The following is a 14703-nucleotide window of genomic DNA, read 5'->3' on the forward strand; positions in this document are numbered from 1 at the left end:
AACCCTCAGTCGCTGGATGTTGGTTGTTGAACAAGGATGTGCCTGGTTCTTTTGTGTCTTCCCGTTTACCTTTCCCCTTCTCATAGAAGCCTGCTTTGTTGTTTTTTAATAGCTGTGATTGCAGACCATTAGAAAACACTTAGACATAAACATCCCAGAGCATTCAACGGAAAGCAGAAAATAGTTGCTCTAGTAATACCTATCTTTCATACAGCGCTTGTCATTGGTAGCTCTCAGAGCACTTTAACACAGTAGGTAAGTATCATTAGCCTCAATTTACAGATAGAGAAACTAAGGCACAGAGAGGCAAAGTGACTTGCCCAAGGTCATCCAGCAGGTCAGCAGCAGAGCTGGGAACAGAATGCAGTTCTTCTAAGGCCCGATTCAGGGCTTGGCCATTGGACCGCAATGCAAAGCAAAGGGAAATGTAAAACCAGATAAGACTGGGTTTAATTTTGAAAGTGTCAATCGGATGACCAGTGTAGCACTCACTGATTAAAAGATCCAGGGACAGGCGGGTGAAGCCTTTTAGCTCATGTAATGAACTCCGTGAACAGATAATTTGAGAGCTGCAAAGGCTTGCAGTTGTGTGCAGAACAATAGAATGTAGGAGAACCATAAGATACCTTACATGCAAACAGCAGAGATGTTGAGGTGTAATGACTACCGTACAGGTGAATTATCACAGAAATAATTTAGTCTGTGGTATCTAAGTGGAGACAATTAACAGTGAATGCACTATACTCTCTGCTGGGAGACCTGTCAGAAAAGATCTTCAGTTGTAATCCAGCCTAGAAGCAGACGTAACAAAGTTCACTCACAGAAGATCAAATCTTGAGGTTTTTACTCAGACGAACTCCCATCCTGTTTCAAAGAAAACTGCCTTGATAAATTATAAAGCTTGAGGCTTTGAAGTGTAAATAGTTACAGTGAAGGTTATATTTAAATTAATTTTCCAACCAGTTTTCAGAAAAATCAGTCACTGTTTATCTTTACTCCTGTGAAAGATCAGTGGAAGTTGCTATTTTTCCAGTAGTTCCCTTCTGCTTGTATATGTTGAGTAGGGCTTTGGAATCTGGGTTTGTTTGACTGCTTTACAAAACTGACAGGTTTCAGAGTAGCAGCCGTGTTAGTCTGTATCCACAAAAAGAAAAGGAGTACTTGTGGCACGTTAGAGACTATCAAGTTTATATGAGCATAAGCTTTCATGAGCTACAGCTCACTTCATCAGATGCATTCAGTGGAAAAAAATTGAATGCATCCAGTGAAGTGAGCTGTAGCTCACGAATACTTGTGCTCAAATAAATTTGTTAGTCTCTAAGGTGCCACAAGTACTCCTTTTCTTTTTGCGAATACAGACTAACACGGCTGCTACTCTGAAACCTCACAGGAATTGTAGTTTTGGTGCTTCATGCTAGCATTCTTTTCTATAGAGTCAATTCCCTGGTTGGGCTACATCTCCCGCAAGGCGAGGTTTTTCCTCTTAGAGGGAAGTACATCATGGGAGTCCCTGGCAATAGTGGTGCATTATAGGAAAGGAAGTCCAACTTGGGAGTCTGGCCAATAAAAGGGAAAGGGGATATGAGGCATCTGAACTATAACTCCCATGAGCCATTGTGGCAGTGTTTCAGAATCAAAATATTTCAGTTTTCAGATGTTGTTTTATGATGAAAAATTAAAATTTTCCATGGAAGGCAGACACTTTTTGTTTAAAAAATATTCATTTAGGCTAAAACCCAATTTTCTGTTGTGGAAACAAAAATCAACAGAAAAATTTTTCTGCTAGCCTGTTGGCTACATTCTTTTGATCTTATTTTCTTTTCATCTAGGTTCTGTGTGCACCACCCGGATTAAGACAGGTGTGGGCTACCCTCAGCTGAGTGCTGTGATCGAGTGTGCAGACTCTGCCCATGGCCTGAAGGGGCATATCATTTCTGTAAGTGAGTATAGTCTGCCAAACACCACTCGCGGCAAATCAGGGCAGGAATGCTGAATAAACAGCCCAGAACACTGAAAATAAGGATCTTCATTAAATTCTCTTTTGTAGTTCATAGTTAATCAGGCAGAGGTTTGCAATGGTACAAATGATGCCCAATTCCCACTGACTTTATGCTTTTGAAAATTTCCTTCTCAGCCTCCCGCTCTCCGCAGTGGAAAATTACAAAACTCCAAAGTCTGGGTATATAAATTAACAGAATTAAAAGAATGTTAACATTTTGATTTGGAGCCAAACAACTGTCCCTGTGGAAGGAAGATCCCTTTGAATGGGTGAAAGAAAAGTGAGCCTGTCAGTGAGCAGGACATGGGGAGTCACATGCAGACATCCTGTTAGAAGCTCGTGTACTGAGGACAGGGCCATTTCAGACAGTGGAGCTGCAGGAGTCCTCACCCCACCAAGACAAGTTGAAATGTTGGGGGGGGGGGTACTGCAGAGCCACATGGTGTGGAGTATGAGCTGCTGCAATTTGACTGAGCTTTGTGGTGGTAATGGCTTGAGGCTCTGGGGAATAAAAATGTCTCCCCTTCCCAGTAACTTGATGCTCTGAAATGTTCTAAGTTGAAATGGTCTGTTTGTATTTCCTGGAACTGGATGTGTAATAGACTGGGGGCAGAGAGGAGGGGGAAGGAAAGCAAGTACTAGTTAAAATCAGGTCTTTATCCCTTTTTTATTATTCATTCATATATATATTTTTCTTCTCCCCTGCTCACCTATATGGAATTCACAAGAGCAAGTAGAAATACCTGACCATATATAAAAGAAATTCATAATTTTATGAGTTATGGAGTTTTACAGATGTGTTCATGGCAACAGCAGAGACCAAAATAATATGTATGAAAGGGTGAGTCACGATCAAGAAGTCTTGAAAATTTAATAGGTGGTATCAAAGTAATGATGTTTACAGGACCATCTTGATTTTCCAATGATCCTTTTCTTCCGCTCACCATTCTAAAGAATTTTATTTTTTAATAGAGATGGGCTCAAAATTTGGATCGAGATCCATATTTCAAACTCCTTAAAGTCTTGGATCAGGTGTTTTGATTTGGGCCCAGATCCAAGGTTTGACTGGGGCCTCAACTCTAGGTTGTTTTTTGTTGTATGTTTGTTTTTTAATAAACTCTATCCACTTAAACACTGCTCACTTGCCTCTTGGATACGTCTAGATGTTGAGCTGGGAGTATGATTCCCATCTTGAGGAGACATGCCCATGCTAGCTCTCGTCAAACTTGTATGATAAAAGTAGAGTGTAGTTGCAGCATTGTGAGCAGTGGGAGGGGCTAGCTGCCCACAGTATGTGCCTAGACTGGGGAAGTACTTGGTGTGGCTAGACCTTCCTGCCACTCGCACCAGTGACTACACTCTATTTTTAGCATGCGAGCTTGATGAGAGCTAGTGCAAATAGGTCTCCTTGAGCTGGGAATCACACCCGCAGCTCAAAGTGTAGACATATGCTTGGAGAACTAAGGCTTTCGGCTTTTGACAGCAGGCAAAAAACAAGAACCTGTCATCCCTTCTGCCAGTACTTGAGTCTGGCTCCCTTAAATTGCTGGAGAGATTACAGTTACTAAGAGACAATGGGAATGGGAGTCTTTTCATTAATTTACACGTGAGAGTTCCCTTGTAGAGAGATTGTTAATGGATACAATTGGAGGCATGGCAAGGAAGAATCCAGTGTTTGGATGCACTATAATAGGGCTTTTTTTAATACTTGGACTTTACGGTAATTGAAGTACAGTTAAAGTCAGAACAGTGATTGACTCAAATTCCCCTCCCAGTTATGACCATGCAACCCCATTTAGTTCAATGAGACGGTAGGACTCTATATTTAATCCATTTCATTGATCTCAAGCTCAGATACATTCTGTTAAGGGGAAAAAAAAGGAAATATTTTCCCCCCTAACTGCTGGCACTGTACACTCTGCTTGGGATCTGAGCATTGCAGCTGGGTTCTTTCTGACTCTTGTGTCATTACCAGTAATAAAGGGTCTGCGGGCTGAATTTAGCTGTGAATTTTGTTGATGGCATATTTCTTAGCTATCTGTTCTAATGTAACGTTATGCATTTATACCACACTCATCACTGTGATATCTGACTGAGTGTTTTGCAAAGTCCACTCACTTAAAATGGTTACCTTCTCTTTAGTTCTCTGTCCCCTATCCACAAAAAGATAGAAGGGCTTTATTTTATTGTGAGAAAGCTCAGGCTTATGTCAGAGAGAGGTGTCCCTAAAATAGGGTGGACTCAACCCACTGAAAGCTTTGAAGATCAGGACTTGAGGGGAGCTTCTGTTCTCTCTGTGCCTACACTTGAGAGGACGGCGTGATTCCCAGATCGAGGAGACATACTCATGGTAACAGTGTGCTAAAAATAATAGCTGCCGCCTGTGCGACACTCTCCATCCCCAGTACAAATCCACCGTAACCCTCTGGCTATGTATTCAGGGTGGGTAGCCCATGTCACCGCTGCTGCCTGTGTTACCGTGGCTACGTTGCGGCTAGTTTGAGAGCTAGCACAGGTATGCCTACATGACCTGGGAATCACACCCCTAGCTTGTAGTGTAGACGCAACCTAAGAGATGCAGCACAGAACCTGCATCCCAGGCAGAGGGAGTTCTAACATGGCTTTCGGCCACCTTTGCACACACCTGATCCTGGGCAGTTTTGGGGGCCAGAGCAGCTTCCAGCGTAATTTAAACCTGGCGCCTGTGTTAGTTATGAGAGCCTCCCTGGGCTACTCTATGGGCAGCAGCACTGCCTGGAAAGTCTGCAGCCTGCCCCTGATGAGCCCTTTAAGCCAGGGCTTGTGACTTAAGGGGGAGTCCTTAGAGGATAGCCTTGTGGCTGTGTGCTACAGTACCTGAGCCAGGGGAATCCTCCTCCAGCTGGAACCGAGGCCGTTAGGGTCCCTTTACGCCACTGGAATCCAGCGTAAAGGGACTAGACCGAGGGTGAGGATGGGATTACCCCACACCACTCCGGGGGGGGGGGGAGGAGAGATGTACACTCCCCGTGAATTTCCCCAACACCCCTCCCAGTTTTGTGAACTAGTTACATGCAGTGATTCCTGTTTAGTGACTGGAAATTTGAATTGAAATTGAAACATTAATACACACTTTAAAAGCATATACAGTGTGTGATAAAATACGTATATCTGAAAAAGTATAATAGATTTGAAAAGTATGAACATAGACTAGCTTCCTTATACAGCTGTTATTCTTTATGACAATGTCAGTGCATTCATTTTGGTGATGTTGGCCAACCTAATAATTTCAAATTATGATTTGTAAGCAAAGTCTAAATGAGCTCTCCCTGACAGCTAGTGATGAGCTGGGGAGAAAGGCTTCAGGACCAGATTTGTATTTACAGTCACACCTAATCTACCTAGGTATCCAGCAAACAGAACTGTGTTGCCCAAGTGATAGATTTTGGCTGGGGTTGGGTTACAAATCACTTGAATGCAGGAGGGGGCAGGGCGGGTGAAGGGTAATGAAATGTAGTTGTTCTTATTGTCTGAGTAAAGGGCAGTAGAACTGTACTTAGCCTGTGCTGATTGAGGGCATCAAGAGAGAGGGTGGGGACAGGTGTTTTGCTTGATGGTCTACCTGAGTCAGAAGTACTGTTTGGCCTGCCCCTTTCCACTGTTTAAAGACAGAGCTGATTAGGCTCCATAGAGAGTCTTTTGTTTTGTTAAGTTTCAGAGTAACAGCCGTGTTAGTCTGTATTCACAAAAAGAAAAGGAGTACTTGTGGCACTTTAGAGACTAACCAATTTATTTGAGCATAAGCTTTCGATGAAGTGAGCTATAGCTCACGAAAGCTTATGCTCAAATAAATTGGTTAGTCTCTAAGGTGCCACAAGTACTCCTTTTTATTTTGTTAAGTGACCACTACAGCTGAAATTACTGAAAATCAGGTCTAAGTGCTTAGACCTGCTGTGGGACAGTGTTTCTGTGGAAGAGACGGCCCAGTCTGCACTAGCAGTGAGGTTCCCCCACTGAGAGCTCAGCTGAAATCACTGAGAGCTGGGTGGAACCTCAAGAGACCAACTCGCAGAGGTCACAGTGGCAAATGGTGCAGGGCCATTGGCAACAAAGCGATGGAGTGAACAGTGGCACAAGGAACAACAGTGGCAAGAGCAAACAGTGAGCAGCTGGAGGAACAAGGTTCCTTCTTGCCCCCCACCTGGGAGGTGAACTCATGTGAAAGCACCTCTGAACTCTGAGTCTCCACTGACCAAGGACAACACCGGTGAGTGTTAATGAGGCTGTTAAGAATGCTGGAGACACAACACAGTTCATGCGAACAAACATGGCTGTGGCATCATACTTTCTATTTAAGCAAGAGATACCACACACTACAAACTGGAGGCCAATGTTAAGTTCATTGTCACTTGTTCATCCTGAGGTTGAACACTGGTTCTGAACAAGACCAGCAAATGCTCACTATCTTTCTGCCAGAAACTCAACTGACTGGCTAGAAGCATGTGGTGCAAGAGTGAAAGACTCAACTACTGAAAAAGTGAAGAATTCTCTCACCACAAAAAAAATTTGCATACCGGCTGATGAATGCAATGATGCAAATGCACATCAAGTATTAAGTCATTGTGTCCGTTATCTTGATGTCAGTGGTTGGCCAGTAGATGCATTTCTAGATGTTCAAGTTATAGAAGACACATCGGCTGCATCTGTGACAACCCACATCTTAGAAGAGTTACATGCTTGTCAGTTGGACCCCAAACAGATGGCTGCTTGTGCATTTGATGGAGCTGCAAACTTCTCTAGAAGACATGGTGGAGTATAAGCTTTGCTCAGAGAAAAGTGTAACCCTAATCTCTCCTATACACACTGTAGAGGCCATCTACTCCAACTAGCGCTAGTACGAGCTGCAGACTCTTCAAAAGACATTTAAAAAGCTATAAATTTAATGTCTTCATTATATTCTTTTTTCAGCAAGAGTCCAAAAAGACTGAATATCATGGAAAATATAGAAAATACACTGGGACTGAAGTTCAAATTAGTCCAACCTGGGAAAACCCTCTGGCTTTCTCATGAGTGATCCTTGGCTGTTGTCTTAAAATTACTCCAGCCATTATTACTGGCTTTGGAAAGTAGTATCTACCAAGATGGGATGGATCTAAGTAGTGTGAGGCTGGTGGATTACTTTTGCTACTACGTTCAGAGAAGACTATTGCCATTCTCTCCCTTATAAGTCTACTGTTGAAACCACTTGGATCATTAAACAATGCCATCCAGGCATCTGCTACAACAGTAGTAAATCTTTGTCCAGCAATAGAAGCTACATTTGGATCAGAGAGCTATCATTGAAAAAGCATGGAAGAAGCAAAGACTTCAGTCCAGAAGTTGAGTAATGAAGGCATTTATATCGAATCCTTAAGTGAAGAGGACAAGAAGTGTTTGTTAAGACAACTGAAAAGGTACACAGACTTGATTCTTAAAAATCTACATCAGCGACTTACAGATTCTACTCAACCTCTGTGTAGCTTTTACAGATCCCTGTCCTATCGAACACCGACAGTTGAGTGAAGTGAGGCACTACCAGCAATGGGGCTGCCATGTGCTCAGGACAGAATAGAGAATTTGAACAATGAATGAAGATTTGACTTCAACTTCTTTTTTATCATCACTAGTGGCTTGACCCGATCTTTGTGCTATGTTTCATGGGATGCAAGAAGTAGGAATTCATCTCTTGTTACTCCCAGTCACATCAGCTACAGTTGAGCGTTCTTTTGCCTCATTGAATAGAACTTTGTCTTCTGAAAGAAGTCTCCTGTCTGATCTTGTGAATGATCTAATGAGCATATCAGTTGAAGGAATGGAAGTACTGGACACACGAGAAACCACCAAAGATGAACGCATTGCATCCAAGAAGTTCATTAACAGAGTTGTGCAAAATTATAACAAGAAACCAAGAAGGATGAAGATGTAGTGCTTCATAGAAGGCTTGAGTAGCCAACTTTAATTTTTGTGATGATTTTAAAACATGAGTTAAATCTAATTAAATGGTCATGAAACATTTTTCAGTTTTTACTATGGTGCCATAGAGCCACCGTCACCCTCATGGTCTCACCCCTCCTCGGCCCTGACGCCCCCCCCTCCTGTAAATTCAAACCCCCCCCCCCGAATTTCAATTCCTGGGGAAAACACTGTAACTGATCTGCAGCATTCAATCAGGCATTGGGGAGGTGACTGGAAAACCAGGGTAGTGTGTGCACATCAACTCAGAAAGCTTGAGCAGGGGATCTGCCACATTCTGACCGACCTGAGGGTTTCCACAGCTTCTTGTTTACAGCCCCAGGTGCTGCGTGTTACAAGAATCAAGCCTGGAGGTGACAAATACAAGGGTCACCAGAGCCAAGTCAGCATCTGTCTGGGTGGAATGTAAGGGTATGTCTACACTACAGAATAAGGTCGAATTTATAGAAGTCGGTTTTTTAGAAATCGGTTTTATATATTCGAGTGTGTGTGTCCCTACAGAAAATGCTCTAAGTGCATTAACTCGGCGGAGCGCTTCCACAGTACCGAGGCTAGAGTCGACTTCCGGAGCGTTGCACTGTGGGTAGCTATCCCACAGTTCCCGCAGTCTCCGCTGCCCATTGGGATTCTGGGTTGAGATCCCAATGCCTGATGGGGATAAAACATTGTCGTGGGTGGTTCTGGGTACATATCGTCAGGCCCCCGTTCCCTCCCTCCCTCCGTGAAAGCAAGGGCAGACAATTGTTTCGCGCCTTTTTTCCTGAGTTACCTGTGCAGACGCCATACCACGGCAAGCATGGAGCCCGCTCAGGTAACCGTCACCCTATGACTCCTGGGTGCTGGCAGACGCGGTATGGCATTGCTACACAGTAGCAGCAACCCCTTGCCTTGTGGCAGCAGACGGTACAGTACGACTGGTAGCCGTCATCGTCATGTCCGAGGTGCTCCTGGCCACGTCGGCTGGGAGCGCCTGGACAGACATGGGCACAGGGACTAAATTTGGAGTGACTTGACCAGGTCATTCTCTTTAGTCCTGCAGTCAGTCCTATTGAACCGTCTTATGGTGAGCAGGCAGGCGATACGGACTGCTAGCAGTCGTACTGTACCATCTTCTGCCAGGCAGGCAAGAGATGAGGATGGCTAGCAGTCGTACTGTACCATCTTCTGCCGAGCAGCCATGAGATGTGGATGGCATGCAGTCCTTCTGCACCGTCTGCTGCCAACCAAAGATGTAAAAGATAGATGGAGTGGGTCAAAACAAGAAATAGACCAGATTTGTTTTGTACTCATTTGCCTCCTCCCCTGTCTAGGGGACTCATTCCTCTAGGTCACACTGCAGTCACTCACAGAGAAGGTGCAGCGAGGTAAATCTAGCCATGTATCAATCAGAGGCCAGGCTAACCTCTTTGTTCCAATAAGAATGATAACTTAGGTGCACCATTTCTTATTGGAACCCTCCGTGAAGTCCTGCCTGAAATACTCCTTGATGTAAAGACACCCCCTTTGTTGATTTTAGCTCCCTGAAGCCAACCCTGTAAGCCGTGTCGTCAGTCGCCCCTCCCTCCGTCAGAGCAACGGCAGACAATCGTTCCGCGCCTTTTTTCTGTGCGGACGCCATACCAAGGCAAGCATGGAGGCCGCTCAGCTCACTTTGGCAATTAGGAGCACATTAAACACCACACGCATTATCCAGCAGTATATGCAGCACCGGAACCTGGCAAAGCGATACCGGGCGAGGAGGCGACGTCAGCGCGGTCACGTGAGTGATCAGGACATGGACACAGATTTCTCTGAAAGCATGGGCCCTGCCAATGCATGCATCATGGTGCTAATGGGGCAGGTTCATGCTGTGGAACGCCGATTCTGGGCTCGGGAATCATGCACAGACTGGTGGGACCGCATAGTGTTGCAGGTGTGGGACGATTCCCAGTGGCTGCGAAACTTTCGCATGCGTAAGGGCGCTTTCATGGAAGTTTGTGACTTGCTTTCTCCTGCCCTGAGGCGCATGAATACCAAGATGAGAGCAGCCCTCACAGTTGAGAAGCGAGTGGCGATAGCCCTGTGGAAGCTTGCAACGCCAGACAGCTACCGGTCAGTTGGGAATCAATTTGGAGTGGGCAAATCTACTGTGGGGGCTGCTGTGATGCAAGTAGCCCACGCAATCAAAGATCTGCTGATATCAAGGGTAGTGACCCTGGGAAATGTGCAGATCATAGTGGATGGTTTGCTGCAATGGGATTCCCTAACTGTGTTGGGGCCATAGACGGAACCCATATCCCTATCTTGGCACCGGAGCACCAAGCCGCCGAGTACATAAACTGCAAGGGGTACTTTTCGATAGTGCTGCAAGCTCTGGTGGATCACAAGGGACGTTTCACCAACATCAATGTGAGATGGCCGGGAAAGGTGCATGATGCTCGCATCTTCAGGAACTCTGGTCTGTTTCAAAAGCTGCAGGAAGGGACTTTATTCCCAGACCAGAAAATAACTGTTGGGGATGTTGAAATGCCTATAGTTATCCTTGGGGACCCAGCCTACCGCTTAATGCCATGGCTCATGAAGCCGTACACAGGCAGCCTGGACAGTAGTCAGGAGCTGTTCAACTACAGGCTGAGCAAATGCAGAATGGTGGTAGAATGTGCATTTGGACGTTTAAATGTGCGCTGGCGCAGTTTACTGACTCGCTTAGACCTCAGCGAAACCAATATTCCCACTGTTATTACTGCTTGCTGTGTGCTCCACAATATCTGTGAGAGTAAGGGGGAGACGTTTATGGCGGGGTGGGAGGTTGAGGCAAGTCGCCTGGCTGCTGGTTACGCGCAGCCAGACACCAGGGCGGTTAGAAGAGCACAGGAAGGCGCGGTACGCATCAGAGAAGCTTTGAAAACCAGTTTCATGACTGGCCAGGCTACGGTGTGAAAGTTCTGTTTGTTTCTCCTTGATGAAACCCCCCGCCCCTTGGTTCACTCTACTTCGCTGTAAGCTAACCACCCACCCCTCCTCCCTTCAATCACCGCTTGCAGAGGCAATAAAGTCATTGTTGCTTCACATTCATGCATTCTTTATTCACTCATCACACAAATAGGGGGATGACTACCAAGTTAGCCCAGGAGGGGTGGTGGAGGAGGGAAGGAAAATGCCACACAGCACTTTAAAAGTTTACAACTTTAAAATTTATTCAATGACAGCCTTCTTTTTTTTTTGGGGCAATCCTCTGTGGTGGAGTGGCTGGTTGGCCGCAGGCCCCCCCACTGCGTTCTTGGGCGTCTGGGTGTGGAGGCTATGGAACTTGGGGAGGAGGGTGGTTGGTTACACAGGGGCTGCAGTGGCAGTCTGTGCTCCAGCTGCCTTTGCTGCAGCTCAACCATACACCAGAGCATGCTGGTTTGGTCCTGCAGCAGCCTCAGCATTGAATCCTGCCTCCTCTCATCACGCTGCCGCCACATTTGAGCTTCAGCCCTGTCTTCAGCCCGCCACTTACTCTCTTCCGCCCGCCACCTCTCCTCCCGGTCATTTTGTGCTTTCCTGCTGTCTGACATTTTTTTTTCTTTCTAAGCTTCACTAGCCTCTGGGAAGGAGAAGATCCTGTGATCATTGAAACACATGCAGCTGGTGGAAGAAAAAAAAAGTGACAGCGGTATTTAAAAAGACACATTTTATAAAACAGTGGCTACACTCTTTCAGGGTAAACCTTGCTGTTAACATTACATACATAGCACATATGCTTTCGTTACAAGGTCGCATTTTGCCTCCCCCCACCGCGTGACTACCCCCTCAACCTTCCCCCCTCCCTGTGGCTAACAGCGGGGAACATTTCTGTTTAGCCACAGGCAAACAGCCCAGCAGGAATGGGCTCCTCTGAGTGTCCCCTGAAGAAAAGCACGCTATTTCAACCAGGTGACCATGAATTATATCTCACTCTCCTGAGGATAACACAGAGAGATAAAGAACGTATGTTGTTTGAATGCCAGCAAACATACACTGCAATGCTTTGTTGTACAATGATTCCCGAGTACGTGTTACTGGCCTGGAGTGGTAAAGTGTCCTACCATGAAGGACGCAATAAGGCTGCCCTCCCCAGAAACCTTTTGCAAAGGCTTTAGGACTACATCTAGGAGAACCGCGAATGCCAGGGCAAAGTAATCCTTTCAGATGCTTGCTTTTAAACCATGTATAGTATTTTAAAAGGTACACTCACCAGAGGTCCCTTCTCCGCCTGCTGGGTCCAGGAGGCAGCCTTGGGTGGGTTCGGGGGGTACTGGCTCCAGGTCCAGGATGAGAAACAGTTCCTGGCTGTCGGGAAAACCGGTTTCTCCGCTTGCTTGCTGTGAGCTATCTACAACCTCATCATCATCATCATCTTCTTCGTCCCCAAAACCTGCTTCTGTATTGCCACCATCTCCATTGAAGGAGTCAAACAACACGGCTGGGGTAGTGGTGGCTGAACCCCCTAAAATGGCATGCAGCTTATCATAGAAGCGGCATGTTTGGGGCTCTGACCCGGAGCGGCCGTTCGCCTCTCTGGTTTTCTGGTAGGCTTACCTCAGCTCCTTCAGTTTCACGCGGCACTGCTTCGGGTCCCTGTTATGGCCTCTGTCCTTCATGCCCTGGGAGATTTTGACAAAGGTTTTGGCATTTCGAAAACTGGAACGGAGTTCTGATAGCACGGATTCCTCTCCCCAAACAGCGATCAGATCCCGTACCTCCCGTTCGGTCCATGCTGGAGCTCTTTTGCGATTCTGGGACTCCATCATGGTCACCTGTGTTGATGAGCTCTGCATGGTCACCTGCAGCTTGCCCCGCTGACCAAACAGGAAATGAGATTCAAAAGTTCGCGGTTCTTTTCCTGTCTACCTGGCCAGTGCATCTGAGTTGAGAGTGCTGTCCAGAGCGGTCACAATGGAGCACTCTGGGATAGCTCCCGGAGGCCAATACCATCGAATTGTGTCCACAGTACCCCAAATTCGAGCCGGCAACGTCGATTTAAGCGCTAATCCACTTGTCAGGGGTGGAGTAAGGAAATTGATTTTAAGAGCCCTTTAAGTCGAAATAAAGGGCTTCATTGTGTGGACGGGTGCAGGTTTACATCGATTTAACGCTGCTAAATTCGACCTAAAGTCCTAGTGTAGACCAGGGCTAAGTGGAAGAAGCATTGTTAGCAGCTGTGGTTATTTTGATATCTGGTATCCGCGAGGAATGTCAAAGTATTCCAAAGCTTCATACCATCTTCATGATCTGCAGGCAGACACCCTTGATTTTGGGTTATGATCTGATACTCGTTAGTTCTTTGGAATGGTTTTCCTCCACTTCCCAGTGCTTTTTCAGCCATTTGCTCTTCATCCATGAACTCGTCTTGTTTAGGTAGCATACTGCTGGCTGTGGTACTGTTTGCCCACAAAGTGAAGGATATCTTAAAAATGGAATGGACCAGTCACATCACAGTGGTGGGCGCACTATGTGAACAGAACAGGCTCCAGCTAACTCTCCCATAGCCGTACGAGCACTGCAATGGTAACTGGATTTAAAACTTGTTTAAATCAATACAGTGAGTAGATATAACTCACGGGGCAAATATGTTGAGTGAGAAGGTGCCAGTTCTTACATGGTGGGCCAAATTCATTCCCTGTCTACCAAATGAGTTGCACCAGGGATGAAGTTTGGTACACCTATTTTTCTGGCTTTAACTAAACTTTAAGACTCAAAGCTCATCTCAGAAATGAATCTTTCACAATCCACTGAAAGAAAAGAGGAAACACTGTCAAAAAGACATGGACTTTTTTTTGTCCGCCTGCTCTTTTGTCTGAGAGCCAGCTGTCTCCTTTTTCACTTTCCCTGCTGCATTAGCACATTGGTCTTATGAAAGTGCAGAAGTAAGCTGCAGCAAGGAGGTTATTCAGGAGGCAAGTTTGCTCTTCATGGCTTTGCTTGGGATAAAGTTTCTGTTTCTTTTAGGTTTCAGAGTGGTAGCCGTGTTAGTCTGTATCAGCAAAAAGAACGAGGAGCACTTGTGGCACCTTAGAAAGTACTACTTGTTCTTTTTGTTTCTTTTAGGTCAGAGAACTATCGTCCTGCATAGAAAAGCAGACATATACTTTAATAAGCCAACAATCTTGAAAATAGAAAAGGAGGACTTGTGGCACCTTAGAGACTAACCAATTTATTTGAGCATTAGCTTTCGTGAGCTACACGAAAGCTAATGCTCAAATAAATTGGTTAGTCTCTAAGGTGCCACAAGTCCTCCTTTTCTATTTGCGAATACAGACTAACACGGCTGCTACTCTGAAATCTTGAAAATGAAATGCATTTCTACTATAGACGACGGCATATATTATATGTGCCCCCTCAAAGAGGCAATGCCCATTCTCTCATGCTGCCCCTAGCCTGTCTGAGCCATCACTTGCTACATAAGTAGGATGACTTAGGTATTCTTCACTCAGCTGCTGCCACTCTATTTTGCTCATGCCTAAGTGTGCCCTATGTATATACTGTTGTACTGTGTCTATCGTGTGCCATATGTATGTTCTTCACGTAGTATAGCGGATATATATTTTTGCTGGTGCTGTAGGTGAGGCTGAAAGAACAACCTGTTATCAAAGTTGCATGACACTTCCCATTACAATGCCTTGTTTTCAAACTTGGCCAGACTTTAACTGTTTGGAGGGAAATTTTCCATGCTAGGGTCTCCCTTAGGCTGAATTGTTTAGGAAAATTTC

General features: G+C 45.5%; 1 protein-coding gene across 3 annotated transcripts in view; it reads left to right on the top strand.

Annotated features, from left to right (window-relative positions):
• The window catches only part of GMPR (guanosine monophosphate reductase), a 65100-nt gene that overhangs the window by 32263 nt on the left and 18134 nt on the right, over positions 1 to 14703 (top strand). For all 3 annotated transcript variants that reach the window (XM_084619907.1, XM_084619909.1, XM_084619908.1), the window contains exon 6: positions 1830 to 1936. In XM_084619907.1, coding sequence (XP_084476033.1) covers positions 1830 to 1936 — 107 coding nt within the window. The remainder of the gene's footprint in view (positions 1 to 1829; positions 1937 to 14703) is intronic.

This window comes from Lepidochelys olivacea, assembly GCF_965140295.1.
Source record: "Lepidochelys olivacea isolate rLepOli2 genome assembly, chromosome: 2".
In the NCBI taxonomy this organism is placed as follows: domain Eukaryota; kingdom Metazoa; phylum Chordata; order Testudines; family Cheloniidae; genus Lepidochelys; species Lepidochelys olivacea.